This window comes from Lissotriton helveticus, chromosome 1_1 (genome assembly GCF_964261635.1).
Source record: "Lissotriton helveticus chromosome 1_1, aLisHel1.1, whole genome shotgun sequence".
Classification (NCBI taxonomy): Eukaryota; Metazoa; Chordata; class Amphibia; order Caudata; family Salamandridae; genus Lissotriton; species Lissotriton helveticus.
Window position 1 is genome coordinate 248,676,375 of NC_136057.1, and position 27,980 is coordinate 248,704,354.

General features: G+C 44.2%; 1 protein-coding gene across 1 annotated transcript in view; it reads right to left on the minus strand.

The window, feature by feature from the left end:
- Positions 1 to 8,487: 8,487 nt before the first annotated feature.
- Positions 8,488 to 27,980, minus strand: part of LOC144768987 (zona pellucida sperm-binding protein 1-like) — a 159,561-nt gene continuing 140,068 nt past the window's right edge. The window contains exon 12 of the mRNA XM_078652976.1: positions 8,488 to 8,645. Within this exon, the coding sequence (XP_078509102.1) occupies positions 8,488 to 8,645 (158 nt within the window). The remainder of the gene's footprint in view (positions 8,646 to 27,980) is intronic.

The window sequence follows — 27,980 nt, forward strand, 5'->3', positions numbered from 1 at the left end:
ACCTTGCCAGACAGATTACTGTTAGGGAGCAAATGTAGAGGTGTCTCATAATCCTGGACAACAATGTCTCGTCTAAAAAATGCATCAGCAGAACTGTTCTTGGTGCCGGGGATGGGAATAACAAAAAGTCCTATTGTGAAAAGAAACAGGCCAGCAAGCTTGGCTGCCGCTTCTACACACCATGCACTGCAGAAACTGGAGGTTCAAGACATGGGAGAAATTCATGATGAGAGGCTCCAGATTATGGTCCTCCTGGAGTTGAAGGAGAACAGCTCACTCAGCAAAATTAGAGAAATCGGTTACCACAATAGATGTTTTGAACAGATGTGGAAGCCTGAGAATAAGGACTGAGTAAAGGCCGGGGAAAGCTTTATAAAGGCCTCCTGAGTCTTTGAAGTCCAAGAAAAACCTTTAGTTGTGTTCTCCTTCTGAGTGGCAGAAATATGACTGGTCATTTCAGCAAAGCTTTCATAAACAGCCTTAAAAACAGTTAACCAAACCTAAAAAAATTGTTTGAGTCTCCTTGATAGACTTAGGAATTGGGAAGTCTAAAATGGCAGGGATCTGCTGAAGGTCCACAGATATTCCACCTTCTGAGAGACAATACCCTAGATAATCCGCTTCTGTCGCTCAAATTCACACTTCTGTCTTGCAGATAGATGGTACTCCCAGAGACAAAGGACTCAACAAACAATGACTTGATGCTCGGAAGGGAGTCAAACACGATCAGAATATCATCCACATGAAACTGATTCAGGATGTGAAAGAATACCACTGTAAAACCGATGGAGCATTTGTAAATCCAACTGTTCTTAGTTTCTGAAAGGCCATCTTGCACTTATTACCTTTCTTAGTTTGGAACGATGGCATGCGCCACAGAGTTCTAGATTTGTAAATTATTTTTTCACCATCAATAGACTTGAGTAGGTCTTTGTGGAGAGAAAGCTGGTAACTGTACTTAATGGTGATCTTGTGTAACCCATAATAATCAATGCAAGGTCTCAGCTCTTTGGACTTGTTACGGGCGAACAGAAGCGGCCCTCCAGAAAGTGATGTAGACTGATTAATCAGTCAACTTGGAAGATCCTCATCTAAATATTTCTGCAGAACCAGTTTCTCATGCTGGAACCAATAGTACATTCTACCATATGGAATATTGTATCCGGGATACAGTAGGGATGGCACAATCCAAATGTCTAGGAGGTAGGAGAGACAAATCTAGGTTTTTGTAAGCCATAAGCAAATTCCTGGTGCGTCATAGGAATAAATGCTCTAGACTTGTCTTTAGTAAGTTCTTGTACAATTGGGAGCCCAATAATTCCCATCCAAGTAACAGTTATCGCCACAAAACTGCAAGGATAGAGAGAAGACCTGGTCTCCCAATTGACACAGCAATTTTGTCATATCAGCAAGAATGTCCCTAGCACTATGGCATAGTTTGGAGACAGGATTAGATCAAAGGCAAACTTCTTTATGAATGCCTAAGGAAATTTAGAGCAGAACCGTAATGGAGGTCATAAGGCCTGAAGTCAAAGGAGACATTTTTGTATGTGATGCATGGATGACTTCTTGATTGGAATTCGGAATCTCTGGGCACAAATCAATTCCATATACATGCCGAAATAGACTGCCCACAATTGACTAATAGGATCAAATCTAGGATAAATTGGCTCCACCAGAGGAACTAAAAATGTTTGCGAAAGTGGAATCTCCTGCCCCTTTCAACGGGCAGGACCTGGCATTTGCCTGTGGAGTAGCACAATTATACATCAGATGGTTAGGACTTGCACCATAAAATACAAACTTCCCTTACATCTTGGTTGCCTTTCGGAGTTGGACAAGAGACTTCTAGCAGATTCAAGCTGCATTGGCTCAGACACCTCAGAAAAAGGAAGAATTGGCTCAGCCCACCGAAAAATTCAAGGAGGAGTAGAAGTGAACCTTCACCTTCTGTTTTTCGATTTTCCTTTCCACCAGTTTGTGTTCAACCAGGAGAACCTGGGTCAGCAGTTCAGAAAACAAATCTGAATGAACCCTTGTCAGCTTATCCTTTAACTTACTCTTCATCCCTCTATGGAAAGTGTCATCCGAGGGCATTCCCACCCATCAGAGGGCATTCTCACCCAGGGGATTTTCACAAGAAGAAATAGTGCAATAGGTAAGTACTGCAGAATTTCCCTTTGAGATCTCCCACTGGCTATCTACAGCAACATTTTCACGATCTTGTCTCTTAAGCATTTTCTTGAACTTAGCAAAAAAAAGAAGAAAAAAATGCATCATTGTTCATAAAGGGCTTTTATTGACAATGAGAGGAGTTGCCCAGGCCAAAGATGCACTGGTCAAGGAACCAATACATTCTCATTTTGGATCGGACAGATGAACTGCCCGGGCAAAATAACACTTTAAAAAATAACCTTCACCCCTGTAGATCTACAAAATAATGTGGAGGGGTTGATGGTAAGCCCATTGCAAGACCTAGAGTGGACTACTTGATGAAAGGTAGTATTTTGGTCTTCAATTGGTTCAATTCCAGATTTTAATGCTGGAGGAGTGGCCAGCTCAACACAAGAATCATGATGGAAACAGTCAGATGTTTTCAACATTCCAACCTGTTCAGGGCTAGACGCTTAACTGTAAACTAGATTCTGGTATGACGCTGTCCAGGGTAAGGGTGACTTTCCAGAAGCCACGATGTCAACACACAACGGAATATGTGGTAGGCAGTGCCCTCGAGAAGCTGCTTATCCCAGAATGAAAAAAGCAAATATGTAAACAAAAAAAAAATACCATTGATGGTAAAGTCTTCACAGGGTTGGAGAAAATCAGGAGTCAGCAATCCAAGGTAGGAAGTTAGGAGCATAGAGTCAGCATCAGCAATTTGAGGGAGCGAGGAAACAAGTGAAGGAACATTGCTTTGCTGCAATGCACCTTCAAACCAGACTGATGCCTTTAAGTAGTAAAAAAATAAATAAACACAGGAAAAGGAAATTACATCAAATGCCACAAGACTAGAAACATAATGTATTGGGAAAGTCTGGAAGAAACCAGGACAGGAACACCAATGATGAAAATGGAAAAGACATGAAAACCTGAAATGGAGTAACTGCAGAGTTTCAGTCATTAATTATTCAAGACATTGAAGTAGAGGTGGAGGAGGAAGAAAGTGAAAGCCAGAGTAAATCCTTGCGGGGGGAAGACTCTGCCCAAAGGGAATTTAGTCTCAATGTGAAAGTAAGACTGTTAAATTCCAATGCTGTCCATACGGATTCATCAGGTCTACCCCTACATAGTCTGGAGATACTGGTTCCTCGAGTGTATCTGTGCTTGAGGTTGTTGATGCTGCAGAAAACCTTGCAGGGCATCCTAGAGGTGTCAGTTTAAAAAAATGAAATTTTAAAAAACACAAAGGAACCAGTTTAAGAACATAATTGGGGAGCAGACTCAGATTAAAGGCCTAATGGCTTCTCTAGTAAGACCTGTAGAGATTAAAGCAGATGAGATGGAAAAAGCGGCAAGGGTGAGCAGACCCAAAGAGGATGAACAAACAGTATATATTTCCCATTGCCCCATGATTAAAAAGATATGGTGAAAGGAGGTGCATCAAGAAGCGGAGGAAGGGGAAAAAGGTCCCATGTATAGGTCAGGTAGCGAAACAGGAGAACGGGAAGGAGGTACCACCGGCCTAAGGACAAGGTAGTGATGCCAGAAACAAAAAAGCTAACCTTTGCAGACCTAGGAGCAAGCACCCTTAGACCTGAGGAACAACTTAGGTGGGAATCAGGACAAAGCCTGCTAAAGAGTACAAAGGTTCCCTTCAGGAAGTATCCCGGGGGGAAGGAGGAGGTAGCACCTGGATGGGGGATGGAGACGTCCATAGGTGCAGGGCCCAGTAACCCTACCCCTGGGAAAGGCTGTAGGAATAGGGGCAGAGTAGAAGTTAATATGAAAAGAAGGGATGAAAGGCCAGAGGAAAGTCTAAAAGTTCTACAGCCAAACAGGACCATGGATACCTGGTTATCTGTAGAACCTATTGGACAGGGAAAGGGGGGGAAGGGTTAAGAAATTAAAGCCTCTAAATCGCTCTCAGCTGCTCTCGTCATTTGCAAAATGCACCAGTTTAAAATATGTTAGTACAGATGATCTAAAAGAAGTGGGGATTTGGTTAATACCAAAGGGGAAGAAACAACAAAGGTTCTTCTCCACTCAGCACTAATACAAATTTCAATGGAAAAAGCAGAAGCTGAGATGCTAAGGGAAGAAATTAGAATACTAAAAAGAGAGGATGTGACAATGGATAATGAAGGGAAACAATTCCTTAGAAACCATGCGGGTTGGGAGAACGGCAAATAAAAATTATCACCTCGGGCTGGGGCAATAAGGAAGCCCTTGAAATCACTATAATCCCTAAAAACTTAGGGTGGGGTGGGGAGGAAGATGTCCTGGTCGTAAATAGGTACAGAGAATTAGCTTATATGGACTGTGAGGAAGAGGGGTACATGAGTAATATTGATTAGGAAATTGGATCGTCGCGCAGCCTATTCATTTTGTCCTGGAAGGTTAATGGTTACAAAAGAATACTGTTTCAGGAAGGCTTTAAAAATAACCTTGGGAAGACAGATATTGTTTGTTCACAGGAGACCTAGCTGTGCGACGAAACCCTCATCACTGAAGGCTTTACTCACCATGTAAAAACCTGCAAGAAAGAACCAAGTAGGTAGGGCATCAGGTGGTCAGATGACTGTTTCCACAAGGATAGCAAGAGATATACATCCCCTTGAACTTAAGTGTAACTGGGCATTAGGTAGCAGAGTGTTGACTCTAAATAACAACGTAGGTGGTGGAGACCTATGCATCATAAATGTGTACATACAGAAAGGGGAAAAAAAAAAAAAAGTATAAAGCAGCACTGGAACTTTTAAAAAAGGACTTGGAGGATTTATACGAGACTTACCCAAGTGATGTGCTCCTAATATTGGGTGATTTTAATCGTAGACTAAATCCCAAAAAAACTGATGCCTGGCATAGCGACATGCTAAGAGTGTATAACAGAGTTTGCAATGTTCTCCAGCAGCGACATTTCAAACCAAGATGTGGAGCTTGGCCAGCTGCTGGGGGGTATGGGCTTGGTCTGTGTTAATGGTATAAAAGGAACGGATCGGCCCACAAAGCACACCTTTAAAATAGGGCAGCTAATGTGACCCGTAGACTATGTTTTTACCCAGGCATGGTGCTTCCACTTAATACAAGACTTTGAAATACTCAGGGTAGAGGGTAGTGACCACTTCTCACTATGGATAGAACTGCAGGTAAACAGGGACCCGGAGAGAGAAAGTGCTGAAGTAGATGTTGAATACCCAAAGCAACTTACAACCGGGATAAACGAAGAATATATAAAGAAACTGAGTGCACTCCAGTTAATAGTCGTCTAGGAAATATACCACCAGGGGAGGATATATCCTGGTATGAAGACATAATAGAGCAACTGGTAGAATGCCTCAGGATAAAAATCAAACAGGGAAACCAGGGGTTAGTAAGTAATGCTAAATTACATCTAAATAATAAACCATGGTTTGACGAAGATTGCCAGAAAGTAAAGGCCACTATTAGGCAACATGAAAGGTGCATTAGGCGTAGCTACAATGATGCAGCATCACTAGAACTTAAGAAGTTAAGGATAAAATACAAGGTAACTATTAGAGAAAAAAAGAGATCCTTTAAATAAAAATGCTGGATGAACTTACTGGAGGCAATTGAAGAAAAAAAATGTCAAAGGTTTCTGGAAACTGATACAGGAATGTATGGGGTATTGGGTAGGGATCCTGCAGTGTTCTGTCCCAGAGGATAAGTGGGTAACCTACCTTGAGGACATTTATGGTAAATGGCCATGGAGGGGGGGAAATATCTACCAGCTGGCCAGGAGTCAGGGAAGTAGTAGTATTTCAGTTCTCCCCAGGCCATATTAAGAGCATGATAGCTGGACTAAATTTAACACGTGCAGCCGTCCCAGATAATCTACCTGCAGTCATTATAAAAACTCACCCAGACTGGTGGGCAGATTTCTCCTCAAATATGTTTTTAAGGATATTAAATACAGGAATTATGCCAGATAGCTGGAAAGGGGCTATCATTAGACCAATACATAAAAAAGGTGATGTAAACTCCCCTAAAAATTATCGCCTAATAAACATCCTGGATATTCAGGAAAAAGTATTCTCCAAAGTAATCCTAGGTCTGCTGAAAGATTGGGCAGAAGATAACCTGATAGTACTCCCAGAACAGGGTGGATTTAAAGAAGGGCATTCAAGGGTGGTCCACTGTTTTGCTCTCTGGGTGGTCGCGCGACGATAGAGCAGAGGGGTAGTGTATTCTGTTGCTTTGTGGACTTCCGCGTGGCATTTGACCTTGTGGGTATGGAGCAGCTGTGGTCAACCTTGATAAGTTACAAACTACACTGATCTGCTAGCCCTTATACAGGCCTTACATACAGATAACAGGGCCGAGGTAATCTTGGATAAGGAGGGAGGATTGTCTGGGAGAATCCAGATTGGAAATGGCCCGAGGCAGGGGTGCGTATTAGCCCCTTTGCTTTTTTTCCCCGGTTCATAGCTGACTTACCCAAGAAATTGAGAGGTCAGAGGGGCTAGCCCAAAATTAGAAGGTAACCATATATCTTGCCTGCTATATGCAGATGACCTGGTGATTGTGGAACAAACAGAGATAGGTCTTCAGAGAAAATTCAACATGTTTAATGAATACTGCTTAAATAAAAAATTAGTAGTCAACATGAACACCAAAATATTTGTTTCGGGAGAAGCAAGACTAGGTTCCCTTGGTGTCTTGGCACAGAATTACTCGAGAGGGTAACATAATATAAATACCTGGGAATATGGGTAACGGGCAACCTGAAATGGTATACCCATCTGGAAGCTTTAAAAATGAGGGCATCGGCTTCTGTGAAGGGTCTAAAAAGATTCAATAGTGTTTATGGTGAAATGTCAGATAGGCCGGTTATACAGGCCTACCTAGCTATGGTCCCCGCACAATTTCTATACGGGGCAGAGGTACTCTAAGTGGGAATAAATGTTGGGATAAAGAGGAGGTAAATATCCTAAAAAGCTTGTTCTTGTTGCCAAAATCATCAATGGTACAAGCAGCAAGATTAGAGCTGGGAATTACCTCTTGGGCAGTACCCGCCAGTATGGCCCTAATACGTTTTTGGCAGCGCCTAGGGTCAGGGGAGCCCCAAAAAATTTCCCAGTGGTGTAGAGGTGAAATTGCCATTAGTGAGCTGTCCTGGGCAAAAGAAACAAGAGCCTCATTAAGAGAAGTATATGGAGTGCTGGGATTAAGGTTATGCCCGCAGCTAGGACATGCATTAATAGGCAAAAAAGAACTAAGGACACTGGGATCCGACATGTCCCGTATATATGACTAAGAGTATCTCGTGTGGAAAACATCGGTGTCCCATATGACCCAGGCTTGGGAATCAGAAGAACAGTATCCCTATTTAGTCAGGTTACCGAACTACCGTCTAAAACGTGAGGTACTAAAAGTGCAAATTGGGATAAACCCTTGCTACGCGAATAATGGGGTTAAAAATGTCATACAAGTACAGTTACCATCACTATTTATCATGTTAGTTACCCCCTGTGATATTGTACATATTTTACTGGACTGTACTATGATTTTAGATATACGAAAGATTTTATGCCAGATATTCAAAAAATATAGGATTATTAATAGGACGCAAGCTGCTAACCATCTAGTGGAAATGACAAACCTAGATATAGCCTGTGCTTTGGGGAAATTTATGAGCAAAGTTAGGGTGTTCCTCCAGTGTATAGAGTAACAAGTGCAAGTAGTTCCCTTAATATAAAATCAGATTGCGTTTTTAAAGGTTAATAGTAATGTACGTATTTTATTGAAAGGATTGGATATATTAGGTATGAACTATTGTGATTTTAATAATTTTAGGAGGATACTTGATTAGTACCTAAAGGAGATGCGCTATCTTTTGCGTAATGATCATGTTTTACATTTTCTATGATTTTATCATGTTTAAGTTTTTTAAAAGGTGTATACTTTTATGGTTATAACAAACCAAATAAAGATTCATTGACTGACTGATTCAGCCTTCAAACTGATCCCAAACCAGCATTCACTGGATGGTTAAGTAAACGCAAAGGCTAAAGAGTCAAATTGGACCCCAACTATACAACTTTTTCTCTGCATCAATGATTTGAAAACCTTTCTTGTGCTTTTAAAACAAAACAAGGAACCTCCCTCCGCCCCTCCATGCTCCACCTGCACCTGTCTAACATTCTTCCAAACCAAAGTTTTGCAATGGAAAATATTTGCAAGACCAGACTTTTAAGGTCTTGAAACCCAACAACTTTAACAGGTTGAGGACCAACCAGTTCCCAAACTGACTTTCTACCACAACACAAACAGAGCCCACCTCAGCTAAAGAGTTTAAAATATTTATTTTCACTTTTGCATAGTCCCAGCAAACACAGCTTGCCCAATTTTCCTCCAGCACAGCACAGACAAGGCAAGAAGTGTGACAGCCATTCCTGTGGCCAGCCCTGCAGCAACTGGGAGCCAGGTGAGCAGCAAAGGGGCAGAGGTTGGAAGAGATGATGACCCTATAGAGGAAATAAAAAGAAAGAACATAAACCTAGGGCACATTTAATGATCAGTAACCCAACATGACCAGCAAGTGTCACCACAAACACAGACACAGAATGGCCATGAGGGATAGTGCTTCAATACGACAAAATGTGAAGTTAACATTTCATCAAAAAATTAAAAATACACTTTTTTGGTAGCTGGTGTGGAGGACCACATAATTCCTGTTTGTATAACAGGTTCCTAAGTGCTTTTTATAAGGAAGAAAAGTCTTGTAGCAGTACAAGTCAGAACAATCAGCACAATTTCACAAAATGGACAGTATTTACAAATACCAAGATTAAGGGCTTGAAACATAGAACACCAACAGTTGATAACAGCACTCCTACCAAATGACAGCCCATCAAAGGAATAGCTGCAAACATTGGGGTTTGCTAACCATGATCATCTTACTAATAAGTCCTCTAGCTTTGCCACATGCTCTGTGCAGGTGTGAAGGTGTCACCAGCAGATGGTGGAGTGGAAATCAGGTCTACAGCGATGAATAAACCATTAAGCCTGTACAGGTCACCTCAGTGAAAATGTGGATGACTAGCAAAGTAAAGCACGACGAAATACACCCTCTAGTTACCTCCATTTTATTTTTGTTTGATTTGGACATTGAGCATTTTGAATTCAAGAGTAGCCGTGGTCTGGTGCTCAGACCCCAGCTACACATGGGAAAAAAACTGCTGATATCCTAAAGTAAATGCACAAACATTTTGTCCAGTGACAAAATAGGTTTCCAAAACTGTAAGGAGGGCGTAAAACGTTTCTTTTAACAGACTCTAAATCCTACTTTTAAATGTACTTTTGTTTGGCATGCCATTTACACCAAATTTAGAAAATATGGGTAATTCAGTATAGGGAATTCAGTTGAATAAAATGATTATCTATACCGCTTATTTATTAATCCAGTATTAGGAAGTGGAATAGGATTATCTATACCGCTCATTTATGAATCCAGTATTAGGAATTCAGTGGAATAATTGGATTATCTATACCGCTTATTTATGAATCCAGTATTAGGAAGTGGAATAGGATTATCTAAACCGCTCATTTATGAATCCAGTATTAGGAATTCAGTGGAATAATTGGATTATCTATACCGCTTATTTATTAATCCAGTATTAGGAATTCAGTGGAATAATTTGATTATCCATATCGATTATTTATGAATCCAGTATTAGGAATTCAGTGGAATAAGCAGTTGGTGCTTCAAAGGCTGGCTCCTGGGGAGTGTGCACCTAGGCTTCCAGGGCTATTCCTCGAGAAGAGTTTCTACTGTACCTTTGTACCTTTATCCACAAGGAGTGCGTAGAAATGGAAATTTTGCATTGATCCTTGGGAGTAACTACACAAGACTGACAGGACTTGCAGCCTCGGGGGAGAATGAGCCGAAGGGAGTAGAGCGGTTACCATTTTGCTTTTTTCTGGTGATCAACTGAAAATCTTGAATGGAGAAAGTGAAAACATTTTAGATTGATTTGTTTGGGGGTGGGGAATAATCAATAGCAAAAGGCTGGCTTCAGGCCTAACATTTTATGTTTGTAAAACTCCCAGCAGAGAGCAAATAAGATTAGAGCTTTCCTGAGGAATTCATGGCATCCAGACCGAGGCAGTGCTTAATTTTAACTGGTAATTAATTGCAAGCAGGGTCCACTGGCAATCATTTTTGTGGAGCAGCACTTTCTTTTCATCAGACTGACTCAAGTAGAGTGAAATAAAGCCCTAGGGGGAAAGGAGGACAACAAGAAAGATGAAAAAAATAAATAGTGACAAAGAAAAAATAGCATGAAAAATAATCTGAAAGAGTAAGATAAAGGGTAGATTGGCCATTGGTGGATGGAAGAGGCATCAGGTTGAATTCAGACTTTGCGGCATGGTTATTCAGCATAGACTTTCAATAGCATAAGCGGAAGGCTTCCGAGCATGACTCGGCACAGTTCCTTCTATTACAAATTTAGCACTGGCCAGAGGGTTAGTAAAAACCTATCCTTTATGACAAGCTGTCAACATTAAAGAAAAAAAGGGTACACCTTCCATGGTTTCTTCTTAGTGACTTGTCGCTATATCATGAAGTTAGTGGCTACAGTAGCACAGCCCTATACATTTGCCTTTACGGAGCCATTCTTTACTTCAGCTACCAGCCTTGCCCCACAGAATGTTTGACCTCTTGAAGCCCACTACCAACCTTAATTTACCTCATTCAATGAGTCAGCCATGAACACTAACATTGCTCTCTCACTTTCATGTGTAAAGAAGATAGGATGGATTTGTTTTCCAACTCTACCACCTGCAAACTAATCTACTTTTCTTAATTTCTCGGTGTAGGAAAATCATTTTTGCCCTGATCTCCCCCATTTTCTGGACTGATGCTGGTGGTTACGGATTCTGAAAGTGCCCTGGGCTCTGCTAACCAGGGCCAGTGCTCGGTTTTCTAAAGGTATATGGTAATAGGTGGTCTTTGTCAATTAGAATTATACCAATCTTTAAGCCCCTAGCATAGGGTAGAGCATGCAGGGTTAGAGACACAGTCTTAAAACACTTGATTTTGCACTGCTGTTGTGTCTAGTGTCATTTTAAAGCCAGGCCTTTCATGCAGCTGGTTTTAAAATACAACTATGTCCCAATATGACTTTAGAAGTACTTTTAATTCTAAAGTCAAAAACTACCTTTTTATGACTTCTAAGTCACCCCTAAGGTCTCACTCTAGATGCCCCAACGGTAGGGATCATGGTTATAAAAAGCTGGAACATTATAAAAGAGGTTTTATATTCAGTGGTATGGAAAACCAGCAAAAGTCATTTTCCCTACTGTATTGCTGCTAGCCCCATAAGCTAACAGGGGAAAGGCTTTATTAAATGCATTAAAGACTCTGTGCATTGGACCTAGCAATACCATTTGAAGTATCAAATTATTGGTCACATTAAATCCAACAACTTACCAAACTTATTAATACTAGCTGAGGGCGAATACCCCTACCTACTAATAACCCGGGAAACAACCTTTACAACGCAACTTTTACAACGCACTACCATTACAACAAAACATTTACAACGCAACATCCATTACAACGCATGCAATTACAACGCAACCATTACACCGCATGACACTACAACACACACCACTACAACGCATGTCATTAAAACTCAGTCATTACAATGCATACCATTACAACGCATAACATTACCATCCAACACTTACCCTACTGTTGCACCCCATGGAGTTAGAATAGTAATTGTTACCCCTACACTATCAAATACTTACCAAACATGCAATGTAATGTTATGCGTTGTAATGGTATGCATTGTAAAGGCATTATGCGTTGTAATGGAATGCGTTGTAAATTTAGTTTCTTAAATTTTGTTGTAATAGCATGCGTTGTAATGGAATGCGTTGTAATGGATGTTTCGTTGTAAAAAATGCGTTGTAAAGGTATGCGTTGTAACATCATACATCCAATAACCCACTTTCCTACCCTGCGTCATTTTGTCAGTACCTTGGTTCCCATTGAAATGATGTTTTGGTGTAGTTGCACATGTATCTCATATCTCGGATCAAAACTTTATTGATGGTTTCACTCACAGAAACTGGTTTACACTGAAAGGGGAACGGTTTGGCTTTTGAAACCCAAGTCACAGCTCACATAAAAAGTCTGGTGAGTGATAAGATTTCGTACAGTAATTAAAGCCTTACTGAAAACTCCAACACGCATATTAACTGAGACCAGACATGTGAGCACAGATTTAGTAACCCCACAGGCAGAGAACATGCACTGGTAAATTTCAGCCAGATCTTCTACAATGCCCCGCTTAAACGTCAATCCCCAATAACCAACGCAGCACCCTTTCAGATCAGCCAAGATTAAAGATGGTCAAAGTTGGAGATTTTTTGTAAGAAATAGAAATCTCACATTCCTGTGGAATTTAATTGGAATCTGTATTCAGGGACATATGTACGGGGCTGACAAGTAGATTGTGGCAGTAGCCACTACCCTGTACTACCATTATGCAGGTCTTGGTTACCACACTACAAGGCAGGAAGTTATTAGCACCATCCGACAAGTACTGCCTCATGTACCACGCCTGCAGTGAGGTATTGCCCCAGGTAACTTAACCAAAAATGAACCCAAATAGAAAGCCAATCAGCCCCCGCTATGTGATATTATAGGGGTAGAGTCCACTGAATGCTGCTGTTCTCTTCTTTCATTTTGAGTCTTCTCCGGTTAAGATGCTGTTATTGAAAAACACTTTTTCCTTTCCTATAGGTGCCATGACACCAAGTGTATACGGTTCTCCATGCTTTTCCCATTGGAGTAATTTGAGTTAAACACGGTGAGATTCAATAAAGAATTAAAAAACAGTTAGCCAGCCACTGGCCCAACTTTTATTGTGATCATTCAGATATCACACATACACTGCCCAGTTTTACCCCCATAGGGGTTTTATTGTATGATCTAGGAGAAAACAAATTCTCCAATTCAGGGGTTGGACAGTAGTCCTAGGTCAACAAAAGACTACATCCTTGGTGCACCCCTCAAGGTCACAGAACATATTTATAAAGGTAGAATTACTAGTGCAGGCCAAGGCAACAGTGAGCAGATTAGATTGTTCGAAAGGCCAACAAAAACAGTCTGGACACTCAGGGCAGGGGAGCACATTGTCATCCCAATAGTGTACTACGGTGTGTTAGAGTTAAGATCTCTGAAATGTCTGAAAAGTAGCACGTTCCAAACCTCTTGACCCTTCAGTTAAGACTGGACAATGTTAAAAGATAGTTTGTCGGTGGTGCCTTTTTTCTAGGTTCTAGTATGGCATCATGTCTGAGCCCCTACAACTGCTTTTCAGCTTGTTCTCTGGGTCATATGCGGCTACCAAAAAACACAGCTGGTCTTACAGAGAAATGGTTTTGGCTTTCAAGGGGTAGCAAAGTAATGGCCCACTCTTGGGTGGTAGTTTGGGGAAGAAGGGCTAGTTCAGTCAGTGTTACTTCTCACAGACAGTAAATTAAAGCAAAGTAAAGTAAATAGGCTCTGTAACTGAGAAACGCAATGGAAATTTTTGTTTGCATTAACTTAGTAAACATGTTCCATCTTTCTATGCCAAACAGGAGAGTGCTGCACATTGAGAAACTAGGATTACGAACACAGTTTAACCTAATGTAGGGTAACTATAAGCAGCATCTGCTCTGTGAGTAAGGTGCATCTTAGGACTTGGTAAGCCCTTAAAAACCAGGGTCTCAAGAGTTGGTGTTCTGTGGTGCAGCAGTGTACACATGAAGCTTCTAATGTTGGGGTCAACTTTAGGGGAGTCAAGCTTTGTAGGTGCTCCATGTACCTGCGCACCAGAGCGTCATGGTTGCAGAATGCAGCTTAGCTGGAGGTGCGCGGGCCTGGACTCGGATCACAGGTACACCAGGGTGACATGTTTTCTCTGCAGCTCATGCAGGACCTCACTGTGTTTACCAGTGACCAACCATGATGCCGCTCACTGGTGTCAAACATTCTTTTTGCACATGCAGAAGAGGCTGCATGGGGCCTTCAAGCTGTTGGTGTAGTTCAGCGCCTCAGTCACACATGGTCTGGCAGGCAAGGGCCAGATATACTTACAAAGGAAGCTCATCCTTTACTGTCCCAGCAGAAAGCATGGAGATACCCTTTTGGGAGAGAGTCACCTGTGCTATATCAAGTTCAATATCACAAAACTGGAACCACACAGATGCCAGTGACAAGGAAATGTACCGCCCTCACGCTTGGGGTGTTGGTTCAAACAGACCGGTCCAATCTTGGGGTCAGCCTGGGAAGAACTGAGTTGCCTCAAATCTTGGTCTCACTTAACAGGGTAAGTATCTGGCAGCAGTAAAGCCATGCTCCTGTCAGGCTATGGCATACCAAGGCAGCTTCAGAGCAAGCAGGGACAGTACCTCCCTATGAGTGCTCAGCAGCATAGATCTTCCCTATAGTTCTAGGGATATGGACCGAATCACAAAGGGAAGTTAGCCAAGTCTCCATCCTCAGTTCTTCTCCTTTCTCCATAGAGCTGCCCGTTCATCAAGAAAAAAAAGCAGAACACTGGATATGCCGCAAGTGTATATCCTGCCCTGGGGACAGGTGGCGGAGTTCAATTGTTGAATCTTATTAAAAGACCTCACCAAATTCTTGAAGGGAACCAATCACCAACTGAAATGGCTGTTCCTGCGACCATGAACCCATTTCACAGTCATTGTTCAAGTGTTGCTTTGTGCCCAGGACACCACTTGACCCGTTTGCTCTGGTTGAGTGTCAGTCAAGTGAAACAAAATATCATTCCTCCAGATGATTTTTGAACCTTAAAGGGTTCTTGGCTTCACAGAGATTGAAAGAAAGAGGGAGGGGGTTTGCATGGAGAAGGTGGGAGCTAAGTAGCAATGCATCAGGACATGAGAGGAGAGACAAATTTGGCAGCAAACTAGCTTCCATATAGCACCCTACAATTTTAGGGGATAGATAAACTAAGGCCCCAACAAGAGAACCATACCCATGCTAAAGGAATATCTTTTCCTGGGTAGACCCCCAATATCCAGCACAGTCTTACACCGGCTGGTGAGCATCATGGTCCAATCATGTGGAGCAGTGGTTAATTTCTGGCATATGTCTCCAGCCCCAGAAACACTTAGTCTGTTTAAGTGAAAGTGAGAAGCAGGATGTTGCATGGGCAAAGCACCGAGACTTTTGATGCTCATCCATAACAAACCAGGTTCCACGTAACTAGATAAACTGCGGTCTTCAGAGGAAGTATAGACCACCAGTATTTGTTTATTAGTGACATAGCTCAGATTTTTAGGGATTCTTCCTTAAATGCAATACAATTATTCACTCTTTACAAGGGTTACAGTTGGCTTGCATAGGATTTGAAGGGAGACTCCGCTGAAGAAGAGGTCCTATAGCGGATAAGCTATTTTTCTTCTACTTCCAGGGACCTCCTTTGACAGTCATAAGCACCTAATATAGCAGCAAGGCCATCCCTTGAAAAATCAAGAAACTGTTGTACCTAAAGAGGCTGTTAGAGGCCATAGAGTCAAAGTGCAGACAGTTTTAGCTCAATCGATAAAGACATCCATTTGATGTATTGCAGATTTCTAAAATATAAATGTTCCTTAAACCAGTCATCGCATCCTTCGGTCTACTGTTTCTGGTAAATATATAAAGTTGCAAGAGACTATCTAAAATGTAATATTTCATTGTGCTCAAGCCTAGTATTGACATATTTGGAGTCTCTCCAAGCTTGGTGGTGTGTAGCTGCTAGGATGTCAATCTAAAGAATGGAGGAACTTCCTGCTAGATAGGAAGGGGTCTACAAAGGTTTTGATAACTAAATGCATTCCTTAACATGGATATCCTTGGAAAGATTTGAGATGCAGCCACAGGACTAGCTTTAAGTTTTGGATTATATAAGATTTATGGGAATAAAAGTCTTGAATCTCAATAACCCTGCATGCGGACAGGTTGGATACAAGAAACATAGCATAACTGAACATTGTGAATATTTTCAAATAGAGGACCAAAGCACTTTGAAAGACATACATTCAGTTCTGAGGAAGCAAAGGTCTCCTTAATGGGTGGGACAACTTTTTACTGGACTCCGAAAACATATTTGTAAATAACATCTGTCATCAACAATGGTTATAAAGTATACTACAGAGGACTTCTCTTAATATGAATGCCCAGGATGCCTTGGTAGGTGGACTGTGGCTTGTTTCAGAATTTTCCTACAGTCCTGAGGCAAAACTGAACGGCTTAAAGGGCCTAAACTAAACAAAGGCAAATTGGGGGCAGTATCAGACCACAACTTCAAGACCAATACATTCTGCATCCTCCTAGGTCTGTGAAAGCTTGGAAAACCATCACTCTAGTGCTATGCGAATCGTCCTGACTTTGAAGTATATTGCAGCCTGAATGTGACCAACTCCATAAACAAATAGAGGGAAAAGATGTATTTGTTTGCAATTTTATGCATCGTGGACACGGCCCGAAGGCATCAGAGCACTTAACACAGGATACAGGGTTACAGCATTTTACAGTAATAGTTCAACTCAGACATTTACATCAGTTGATGTATACAGGAGTTACCTCAAGAGACAGTTACAACAAATCCACATTTAAACAAAGGCAGAAAAGAGCTGTGGAGAGAATATTTAAGTCTGGTTGAGGGTGAATTAACCAAGATGTCTGTCAAATAGGAGGTGCTTAAGTTCCTTTCTGAAGGCTGCTAGGCAGGTGGTTAGACGGAGTAAGGGAGGTAGCGAAGTCCAGCTTCTAGTAGCACTACCATAGAAAGACTGGTTCATGTATCGTTCTTGACTGAAGGTGGGGTTCCAGGAGCAGGGAATGGGCATTTATTGAACCAGTATTAGCTCCACCGATTTTCAGTTTCTCATTTAGATACGCAGCTGAGGAGGAGTGCAGCGCTCTGTGGATAATGCAGGCCATTTTGAATTGGGACCACACTTCAATGGGGAGCCTTTGAAGGGTTAGCAGGGCTGGGCAATGTGCTCACATTTGAGACCCTAGCCAAAGCATGCTGCAGCATGTAGTGTTTCAGGCAGTGCATCTAGGTGATCTTTGGGAATACCTAAGAATTCCATGGTCTAGTCTAGAGACAATGAGACTGCACCACTGTTTGAGTTACTGTCCGGAATCAATTGTCGGATGCCCTAAAGCTACTTAAGTTGGTTTGTTGTCTGCTGTGGTCCATGGCTCTATGTGGTTTTGAAGATTGAGACCGTTATCAAAGGTTATGCAGAGTGATCTGGAATCGTGACAATGGTGGGTCAGCCATCCAGGGCAGGGAAGTGGACCATCCATTCTTGTAAGTACTAGAGTCCTAAAAGTCAACACAAATGGATTAAGAAAACAGGAGGGTTAATGCAAAAAGATTGCTCTCTTAGCAGAGACATTCTCAAAGTCCAACAGGCATGGTTTTTGTGGAATGTTTCACTGAGCGAAAACTGCTTATGCATTCTGCACACCTGGTAGGTGGACTGCGATATGCAGATCCCTGGCTAAAAGCCACTTCCAGCTTGCCTGGGCTTCAAGGTCCAGTTCCCTTGATCTGGCAGCCCTTCCCTGGCTTAATTGGGTAGCACATAACTGTTGTGTTGCTTATCACTAGGAAGGAGCTCATCCTAAAGGGCAGACTGAAGAATTTAGCAAAGAGGACTGCTCGTAGTTTTGGAAGGCTTAGGTGGTATGACATTTCATTCGGAGACCATGTGCCTTGCCGATGAAGGTGATCCAGGAGGCCTTTCTTCCCTTGAGAAAACATTCTCGAATATCATTTAGCAGAAAATGCCCTGTCAAAGCGAACATTGTGCAATAGCTTTTTATGGTAGGCACCCCATTAGACGGGCTGGATAGCTACTGGAGGTGGCCTTCCAGATATTCTTGAAGAGGTTGCAGAATAAGTACAAGATTGGAGACCAGAAACAAGCACACTACCATGGAGGATATTGGTCTGTGGAGAGGGTGGTCCTCTGGGTTTTCATATCCTTAATGCTTTTCTGGTTTGTTTATTTGGCAGTCAGAAAGAAGTCAGAATTCATGTGTCGGTCCTTTATTCCAAACACGGAAGAAACATGATTTGTTGGGATGGAAAAGTCTGTGGCATGGTAAAAGATTTGGATCTCTGCATTGAGTGCCTAAATGGACTGGTGTCTAGATCTCTTATGTTGATTAGGGTGGTCATAGGAAAACGTGGATCATGTTTGGGCGTCATCACATAGGTCTGTCTCATGGACTGCAGACTTGTTGGACCGGGGGCAGGGGGGTGCCCAAAGTGCAACTCTCATTGTGGTGAAAGGCTACCACATTTGCCAAGAGATAAGCAGCATGAGCACGGTGGTGGCAGCATACAGGGTAGTGATCGGTAGGTGTGAACATGTCCTTTTTACCTTGCATCACTGGAGGCTCGCTGACATTTCCGGATTCCACAGATGTGTGCTTTACGCGCCCTCGGACAGTTAGATGTAGTGTACAGCACAGCAGTGGCAACACGGTGCTGGATGTATGTATACCTACAGTACAGAGATAGGGCACTGCTATGCAGTTCAAGCATGGTTAGTGCATGTACTGAATGTGCGTATGCCTGGTAGAAAATACATTATGAGAAATGTTATGCAGTGTGCAACGAAAGCATGTGCTGGGTGTATGTGTGCTTGCAAGAATACCATATATGAAAGGAGAATTGTTGTGCAGCGTGTATGTCCGTATGTGTTGGCAGTGAGGGTTTGCAACTAGCACACCATGGAACAATAAAGAAATAATACAGTACAGAGTAGTGCACCACAATGTGTGTGCTGAATGTTTGTGCACCTGGGGTAACAGAATATATGGACTTTACATGCACAGCACACATACTGTCTAGTAATGTCCAGTGAGTGAAAGTGTACCTACAATGGTACATTTGATTTTGGATCCAGGGTTCCATTTGGAAAACCCAGGCCTGCCTGATGAAGATATGAAAAATAGAGGAATACACCCAGATTTGTGTATTGCTGAATTCTTGTGAGCTGGGTGTGAGACACTGGAGGTAGGGAGAATAAGGACTTCAAAATGGTGCTCTGTGATTTAGTGAGATCACAAGGAAGCTGGACACATCTAAGGAAGGAGATGGGGCTGATAATCAAATATTAGGGCTGGGAGCCCAGGATGAACCTTTTGATGCACTTTTCAGTGTGGCCGAAACCCTGGTGTGAATTCTAGCCACTCCCTTGACATTTTATAGGACTATCCGCTCCAGAGTCTTTCCCGCTGTAATAGCCAGCCTTTCAAGAGGAAGAGAAAAGTGTACACTGCAAAAGAAGCAGAACCCCAATAAAACGTCAAAGACCCAGACTCTAAATCATATTTGGTGTCGGGCAATGGACTATCAGAAGGAGAGGTAGAGAATTCAAAAACATCTGCCAAGCAACTAGATGGGCAGTGTGAGAATGGGAAGCTCTGCAAGAACTTTGTGACCAGTGCTGGGCAAGGGAGACATCACCAGAAAAACCAAGACCACCTGCCCTGGAGCACCAGCACCTGTCTGCCTGCCAAGAGCAGTGTGAACTGTGAGGAAGAGGGTAGCATTCGAGGGAGTGAGGTCCAGTAGGGAGCCATACTGAGAGGACTCCAGGTGTGAGGAAATGGCAGTGCACCGACTGGGTCACTGCCCATGAGCAGAAGTGATTTGGCAACCCCCAATATGCCAGGAGAGGGCCACTGTGAACAGAGCCGTGCATCAAGCCGATACCACCTTGTTATAGTGATTCTGTAGGCCACCATAAAAGCAGCTGTGCAACAAAGCGCCAAGACTTGTATGACTTAGAAGTGAGTCCCCGTACGCCATGAGAGGCCACTGTGGTATCAGTGATTGCACAGGAGAAATCTACGCCTTTCAGGCAGGTATTGTGGCAACCCCATATGCCAGGAGGGACTGCTGGTACTGAGTTTTGCCACGTTCAGGCTGTTGCCCAGGAGAATTTAATCAGTGACCTGTGTCAAAATTCTGCATTGAGACCTGCCCCCTAACTGACCCCATGGACTCCCGAGGACGCAGAGAGGATTTTGCTCCATCCTTAGAATCCAGCCGAGAGCACATAGATCAACCCCCTTCCCTTCTCCTTTCCCCTTGTGTGTGGTGAAACCTAAACTTACTGAGCCAACAGAAGCTAGAAGCACCTCCAATCTCTATTGAGGCTGGCAGCGCTGCTCTGGTGAGAGTCTGCACCTGCCAGGTGCTGCTGCAGGTACCGCAAGCAGCCCAACTCCTCACAACAGAAAAAGTGCTTCCAAGTGCCCGCGTTCGGTGCACCTACTGAAACGTTGAATGCTTACATGCTCCTGGAACAGGTTATATTTGAAACAGGCCTGTCTGGCCTCAGAGAAGTCGCTTTTGAAGGTGCCGTGGCACCAAACACACTTGACTGCTTTTTAAGAGTCAAAGGAGAGTAAGGCCTACCTGTGAGCATTCCTTGGATGTGGCCACCAGTGAATGGGGAATGATCCTGACCGCATTGCAAGGAAGAGGGTGGGACCCGGATTTGACGGATAAACATTAGAGCCCTGACCGTAAGGCGGATTGTGTCGCTACTTATACATGTCGTTATTTCTTTCAATGTGTAGCATTAGAAATAAAATACCTTTTTCATATAAAAGCTAGTATTCAACAGAACACGGATTGAAATTACAGAACAAACTGAGTTATACATCGTGTTCACTAAGCTGTATCTACCTACCCCAGAGGGTACCTTTAACTTCTCATTCACAGCTACCATTGAGACTCAATGGCTCAGTTTCCATTGTAGGTTGGGCCCTGGGGCATCAGGCGTAAAAGGCCTCAACCACCACAGTTGGGCCCAGTAGCTCCTCCGCACCCTATTGCCTTTAAATAGGGATTCGGACACATGGGTAAAATAAGTTTCCTTTCTTGGCTTTGGTGAATAGACATCTTCTCATCACACTTTGACAGTCTTCCTGGTGGTATTGGGTGGATTTCAGCGATGATGTAGTTGGTGGAAAAGTTTTGGACCCGCGATAATAGCCATTTTGCACAATATTCAGTACACATTTGTCTCCGGTGATTAGACATTGCAATTGTTCACTCAGATTTTCTCAATCAGGGTGGCAGATGGAAGGGGAGAGAGTTGTCACTGCTCACCAGCAGGAGGCTTCCATGTGGCTACAGAAGGTTGTCGCCTCTTTCTCTTCTCGATCTGCACTTTTGCGTTTGTGGAAGATAAAAACACTAAGGGAGTATGAAACCTCACTGATAGTGGAGGTACTCAACGATAGTGCTTCTCATTCTCTTTCATCATACCAACAACTTTTAAAGTCATCATGTCGGACTAACCTCTTGCATGTGGACGCAAAAATGGAATAGAAATGTGGGTTGCATAAATCGGGGAATTTCATAAATCTGTGCTGGGCTTCTGGCTTTACATGCTGCCAGAATTAATGTCTTCTTACAAAACAATGGCAATAACTATGAGGAAAGGAATCTGCTCCCATACTTGGGTAGTTTGATATCATCCATTCTGGGGCATTTCTTTGCAAGCCTGCCTTCTTTATTGAAAAAATTCCTCAGCAAATACGTGTACACAGTCCCATCGGATCTCTCATCTCACCAACAAAGCAGAGGCACTTGCAACCTCTGCAATCCACGAGTACATATGCTTCATCTTATCTAGAGGAATAGTAGATCTAAGCAGCAGTATATCTATTACAGGTTCTAGCAGTCTTGGACCAAAGGCAACATATGATATGAAGTTATTGGATTACTGCATCCAATTTGTACTTCATGAAAGGTGTTATCATTAATAGGAAGGATGCTTGCATGAGGAGGAACCATGAGTATATAAAGAGCACCTTCTAATGAAAGAAAAAGATTTATCAAGGAGGTGACATTGATCTAGGGTGAGCCCATTGAGTACTGGAATATTAATAAATATACTTAAAAAACACAAGGTGTCAGAGCCTCATGAGGAGTTGGCCTCAGAGGATGCAGATCCCATGCAGTTTGTGGTCTCTAATTTGAGTATTCATACCTATGTAGTAGGTTGAACAATGACAGCTGTGCTAAGGAATATAAGAGATTCTATAATGAGTGGCAGGCCTAGGAGGAGAAGTTGTAGTAGTGCCACGAGTCTTCCATAGGAGGTGAACCGTAGCAACTCATACGGCTGGTAGAGAGCTAGTAGTATTCACAGGCCAAGAAGATACTGAAGGAACAACTATCTGAAGAGTGGTCTGCAGAGTAAAGGAAGGTAATTTGAGAAGAATGCTGCAGAGATAATCTACAAACACTAAGTCAAGGTGGTGCAGAACAGTTGTATCACAGCGGGGGAACTCTCGGTAGAATATCCTCAGGTGCTCTCTAGTAGCCACTAGGAGATGCCTAGACTTAAGAGGTGGGAGAAGGATCCGCCGCCGGTGGTTATTTGGATGCGGGGGGCTGTGGCGAGGGCGAGGCTGGCGGAGCGGAGCTTGCCGGTAGAGGTGTAGAAGCAGTCGTCGTCTGTTGAGGTACGCTGGGCCGGCGTTGTGGAGGGCCTTGTGTGCGTGGATGAGGAATGCGTGGATGAGGAGCTTGAAGGTTATCCTCTTGCTGACGGGGAGCCAGTGTAGGTCTCAAGTGGGGTGTGATGTGGCTGCTGCGGGGGAGTTTGAGGATCAGTCGTGCCGGGGCGTTCTGGATGCGTTGCAGCAGTCTCAGGAGCTTGGTTGATGTTCCTGCTTAAAGGGCGTTTCCGCAGTACAGTCTGCTTGAGACGAGGGCCTGGGTGACTGTTCTTCTCGTTTTGTTGGGGATACACTTGAAGATCCTGCTGAGCATTCGTAGGGTGTTTAAGCAGGATGAGGAGACGGCGTTGACCTGTTTAGTCATGGAGAGGGTGGAGTCTAGGATGACCCCCCAGGTTGCGTGCGTGGTCAGTGGGTGTCGGGGCTGTTCCCAAGTGATGTCGGCCACCAGGAGTCGTCCCAGGCTAAAGGGGTGGAGCCAAGGATGAGGACCTCCGTCTTGTCAGAGTTCAGCTTTAGTCTGCTGTTCCTCATCCATTCGGCGACGGCCTTCATTCCTTCGTGGAGGTTGGTTTTGGCTGTGTGAGGTTCTTTGGTGAGGGAGATGATCAGCCGAGTGTTGTCGGCGTATGAGATCATGTTGAGGTCGTGCTGTCGGGCGACATGGGTGAGTGGTGCCATGTAGATGTTGAACAGCGTTGGGCTGAGGGAAGAGCCCTGGGGTACGCTGCAAATTATCTTGGTGGCGGTGGAGCGGCAGGGTGGGAGGCAGACGCTCTGGGTTCTGCCGGAGAGTAAGGATGTGGTCCAGTCCAGGGCCTTCTCTTGGATCCCGGCGCCGTGGAGGCGTGTTCGTAGTGTGTTGTGGCAGACCGGGTCGAAGGTGGCCGACAGGTCCAGTAGGATGAGAGCTGCTGTTTCTCCGTTGTCGAGCAGGGTCCTGATGTCGTCGGTGGCGGCGATGAGGGTGGTTTCAGTGCTGTGGTTGCTGCGGAAGCCTGACTGGGATGGATCCAGGATTTTGTTGTCCTCGAGGTAGCGGGTCAGTTGATTGTTGACGATTTTTTCGGTGACCTTCGCCAGGAACGGGAGCAGGGAGATGGGACGGAAGTTCTTGAGGTCCTTGTGGTCCGCCTTGGGCTTGAGTAAGGCGTTGAATAAGGCGTTGATCTCGGCGTGCTTCTAGCTCTCCGGGAAGGTTGCTGTCTCGAAGGAGATATTGATAGCTTTCCAGAGATGGGGGGGGCGATGATTGTGCTGGCTTTGTTGAAGACGTGGTGTGGGCATGGGTCAAACGGGGATCCAGAGTGGACAGAGATCATGATTTTGATGGTGTCGTTGGGCCATACGATCAGGCGGCTGGTGGTCGCGGGGGTGGAGGTCTCGGCGGTTGGCGGGGCGGTCATGGCCTTGAAGCGGTCGTCTGCGATCTTGCGGTCGAAGTAGGTGGCCAGTGAGTTGCACAGGTCCTGCGAAGGGAGGATGTCATTGGCGTTGGAGAGTTCCTTCATGATGAAGAGCTCTTTGCTGTTGTGTGCTTTGTTATCCAGGCGGTCCTTGAATGCGGTCCTCTTGGCGGTTCCGATGAGTTGGTGTCTGCGGGTGTCGTTCTTGAGGGCCGTGAAGTTGTCTGGTGCTAGTTTGTGGAGCCAGTTATTCTCCAGTTTTTGACATGTATGCTTGGAGGCCTGGAGGTGTTTGGTGAACCAGGTGGCTTTCTTGCTGGTGTGGCTGTTGGAGGGTGGGTGTCTTGATCGGGGCGAGAGATGTGGCGCATCATCGATCCACTGTTGGAGGTTGAGGGCGGCGGTGTCTGGTTTGGTGGGGTCGGCTGGTGGGCTCTGGGCGAGGGTGGTGGCTAGCTGCTCTTCGGTGACATTGCCCCAGCAGCGGCACGGCATCTGTTTGGTGCGGTGGTGTGTGTTGGTCTTCCTGAAGGTGAAATGGACGCAGCGGTGGTCGGTCCAGTGGGGTTCGGTGGTGTGGTTGAAGGAGACGTGGGGGCTTGCGGAGAAGATGGGGTCTAGTGTGTAACCCACAGCGTCATGGGTGTTGTCACAAGCTGAGTCCGAGGTTTGTGTGGTTGTCGATCAGGGTGGTGCAAAGGACGTCGTTATTGTTCGAGGTGGAAGTTCAGGTCCGAGGAGGATGTAGTCTGTGGAGGCAAGGGCGTGGATGATGAGGTCGGCGATGGCGTCGCTGAACTGTGCTCTGGGTCCAGGGAGTCTGTAGATAAGGGTTCCTCTGAGGGTGGTGTTGGGTCGGTGTGAATCTGGAAGTGCAGGTGTTCGGCGGTGCTGAGGGTGTCGGTGGTGCTGGTCGAGACGCTGAGGGTGTTCTTGTGGATGATGGCAATTCCACATCCAGCTCCATTGGTGTGGTCTCTGCCGGCAATCTTATAGCCTTTCGGGATGGCTATGGCGATGTCGAGTGCGGAGGCGGGGGTCAGCCAGGTCTCCGCCAGGAAGGCGACGTCTGGGGCGGATGAGTCAAGGAGGTCCCAGATTTCGACGGCATTTACAAGGCCGGAGCGAGTGTTGAGGAGGATGCATCTCAGGTGGTTGGGTTCATTGGTTGGTGGTTTTGTGGGTCGGATACTGGTGAAGCTGCAGTTCCGGCAGGTGAAGGGCCCTTGAGTGCGCTTCGGGGTGGCCCGATAGCAGGTGTGTTCTTGTCCAGGGTTGAGTGCGTGGAGGTTACTGGCGTCGTAGTGCAGTCAGATGTCGTGGTGTCTTCGGGGTCCAGGGATTCTGGCGCTGGGCGCGGTCTGGGCACGGTCCAGGCGAGGACGGGCGCAGACAGGCTTGCCTTTGATGCGCCTTTGGCGCGCCCGCATAGCGCCGTCATTAAAAGGGGACGTGGGAGGGAGGAGCAGCTGGGTGGGGGACACGATGGGCAAATGGGAGCTTGGGGACGGGGCCGCAGGGTATGCAGCAGCGGGAAGCAGGACCGGCGAGGGGGCACGGGGAGGGGGAAAAGGCACAGCAGGGATCACTGAAAGTGAGATGAAAAAAACAGGGCAGAGGCGCACAATACTAAAAGACACCGAACACTGGAACAAATGGCAAAAAACACAGATAGGAGAGAATGCGGGCGGACCAAGGCCTGCCAGGCGGGCCGCAAACTCTTCAGGAGCAGGGGGGCAGCACGGGCACAGACAGGTGGAGCTACGTGGCATGAGGAGCGACCTGCCTGCAAACAGGGTCAAAGATTTTCCCAACATCAAATGGTTGGCTGTGATGTGCTTTAGGTTTTGGGTCCGTTTGAGCTGAGAATGTGCGTTTCCTTGAGATCCAGTGGCATGGTAGTGAACTAGCTCATGAGGATGAACAGTTAGCTAATGGACTGGTGCTGGACTTTAGAGGTCTCAACATGAACCCCCCAGGATGTCATGACCTTCGTGGATCTTTTGAGGGGAGGGGGGGGGGTGCAGTGGGAGTTCTCCAAGAAATCATACAATCTTCAAGTAGAATTGAATCAATGGTTGAAATTGTCTTTGAGCCTTCCTCAAGCCACAGGACCAACACCTGATAACAAGCGAAGCTATTTTGTCAAAAATTAAAAACAATGTGCCAGAAAAAACCCTCAAATAATCCTTTTAGTTTAAAAGGACATTGGGTGAGATGACACCTGAAATTTAGATAAGTAAGAAGGCTGAGCCCAGGGAGCCTGACAAAAGAGCTGCAATAACCACCAGTATCCCACCCTGCCCTGTGGACGGCAGTCCTTCAAGCAGCAGTGTCCGTTTTCCATTCTTTAAGGTCAGCAGCCTGACTACATGGTCCCAGCTTTAAAACCGGTTTCTCTTTGTAAAAAGGGGGGGGGGGGGGAATCAAAGATTTTTCAATCAAATATATTATTTTGAAAAAAAATTATCCTTTCTAAAGAAAATGTGATTCCATGAATGTAAGGTACTTTTCAGTGACTAAAACCCTAAAAATAACTCCTGAAGTAAAATAATGGTCATTCTTTAAAAGGGGACACATTCACCTAACAGAGGTACATTAGGCCTCAATTTATTTTCCAAATAAATTCACAAGATTCAAACACTCGGGTATTCCACGGAAACTCCTGGGTCAATTGGCAAATGATCGCTAGAACTTCAAAAATATTGTAAAGCAACAGTAATAGCAAATTGCTCTCTGCACTCCAAGAATGATTCTCTTTTAAGTAAGAGGGTCTGTATCCCAACACACAAGTTCATATTAAATATTGCATTTGTGTGCTCATGCTTCTGTAGGTAACAATGAAAAGGTAATATGCGTGGTTTAGTCTGCAGGTTTTAAAACTTTGCACTGTCGCTGTGCAATGGTAGGCAGATTGCTTTACTATGCCATTTAGCAACTGTGCCCGTGAAGTTTCATTTTGCAGGGCAAAGAGCCTCCAGCTATCAGCTGAATGCAACTGATAGTCCATGTTCTCTGCTTCAGTCTGCTTGCGGTGCTCGATATAAACTTTGAACTCTAGTGGCATCATCACAACAGTAATGCAATTGAACAATACAGATGAATAATCTATTTCAGAGAAGTTAATAAACACATGTTCTTTATTTCTATTGTTCTGAAAACTTTAGTTTCCCATTGCCTTCCTAAATGGTGTTCTGTAGAGCACAATGTTTACTAAAGCCATTATTGCATGCGTGTCCTGCCAAAGCGTACAGTCTACCATTTGTGATGTACAATACTACCATGTCTGAATGTTAATTTGGTTTCTGTAATGCAGGACTCCCTTTTCTCCTTCAATTTAGATTATCCTATAATCACATTGCTATTATATTCCTAATTGCTGGAGCCTAGATCACCTAACCACCTATAGGCAATTCCGTTCTATGCAGGGGAAGTAGGGGAATCCTTAGTATAAATATCGAAAGAGATAATATATTATATAAATACTTTAGATACTTTAACTATAATACACTGTCTAGAAGGAGATTTAATAATCACTGCTAAGAGGGCTGAAACATGTTTTTGCATTATGGGTGTGATCAAGACTGTTTTTTCCCTTTTTGGATGTTTCAATTGTAAAAGATAAGAGCATCACACATTACTGCTCTTGTTCTAGTTTTGAAAAGGTTGACCATTATTGCTTTCACATGGCTGGAAAGCAGACATTTACTGTTAAGACCAAAACATTTGCTGATGTAATTTCCCCGTTAACCATGCTGCTCATGGGGAGCAAGGGTATCCTTTCATGAATTAAAAAGAACATTCAAGTAAAAAGGGCAATAGTTTTTCACATGAGGACATGGTATTTGGTCTGAGGATCCAGAAAATTA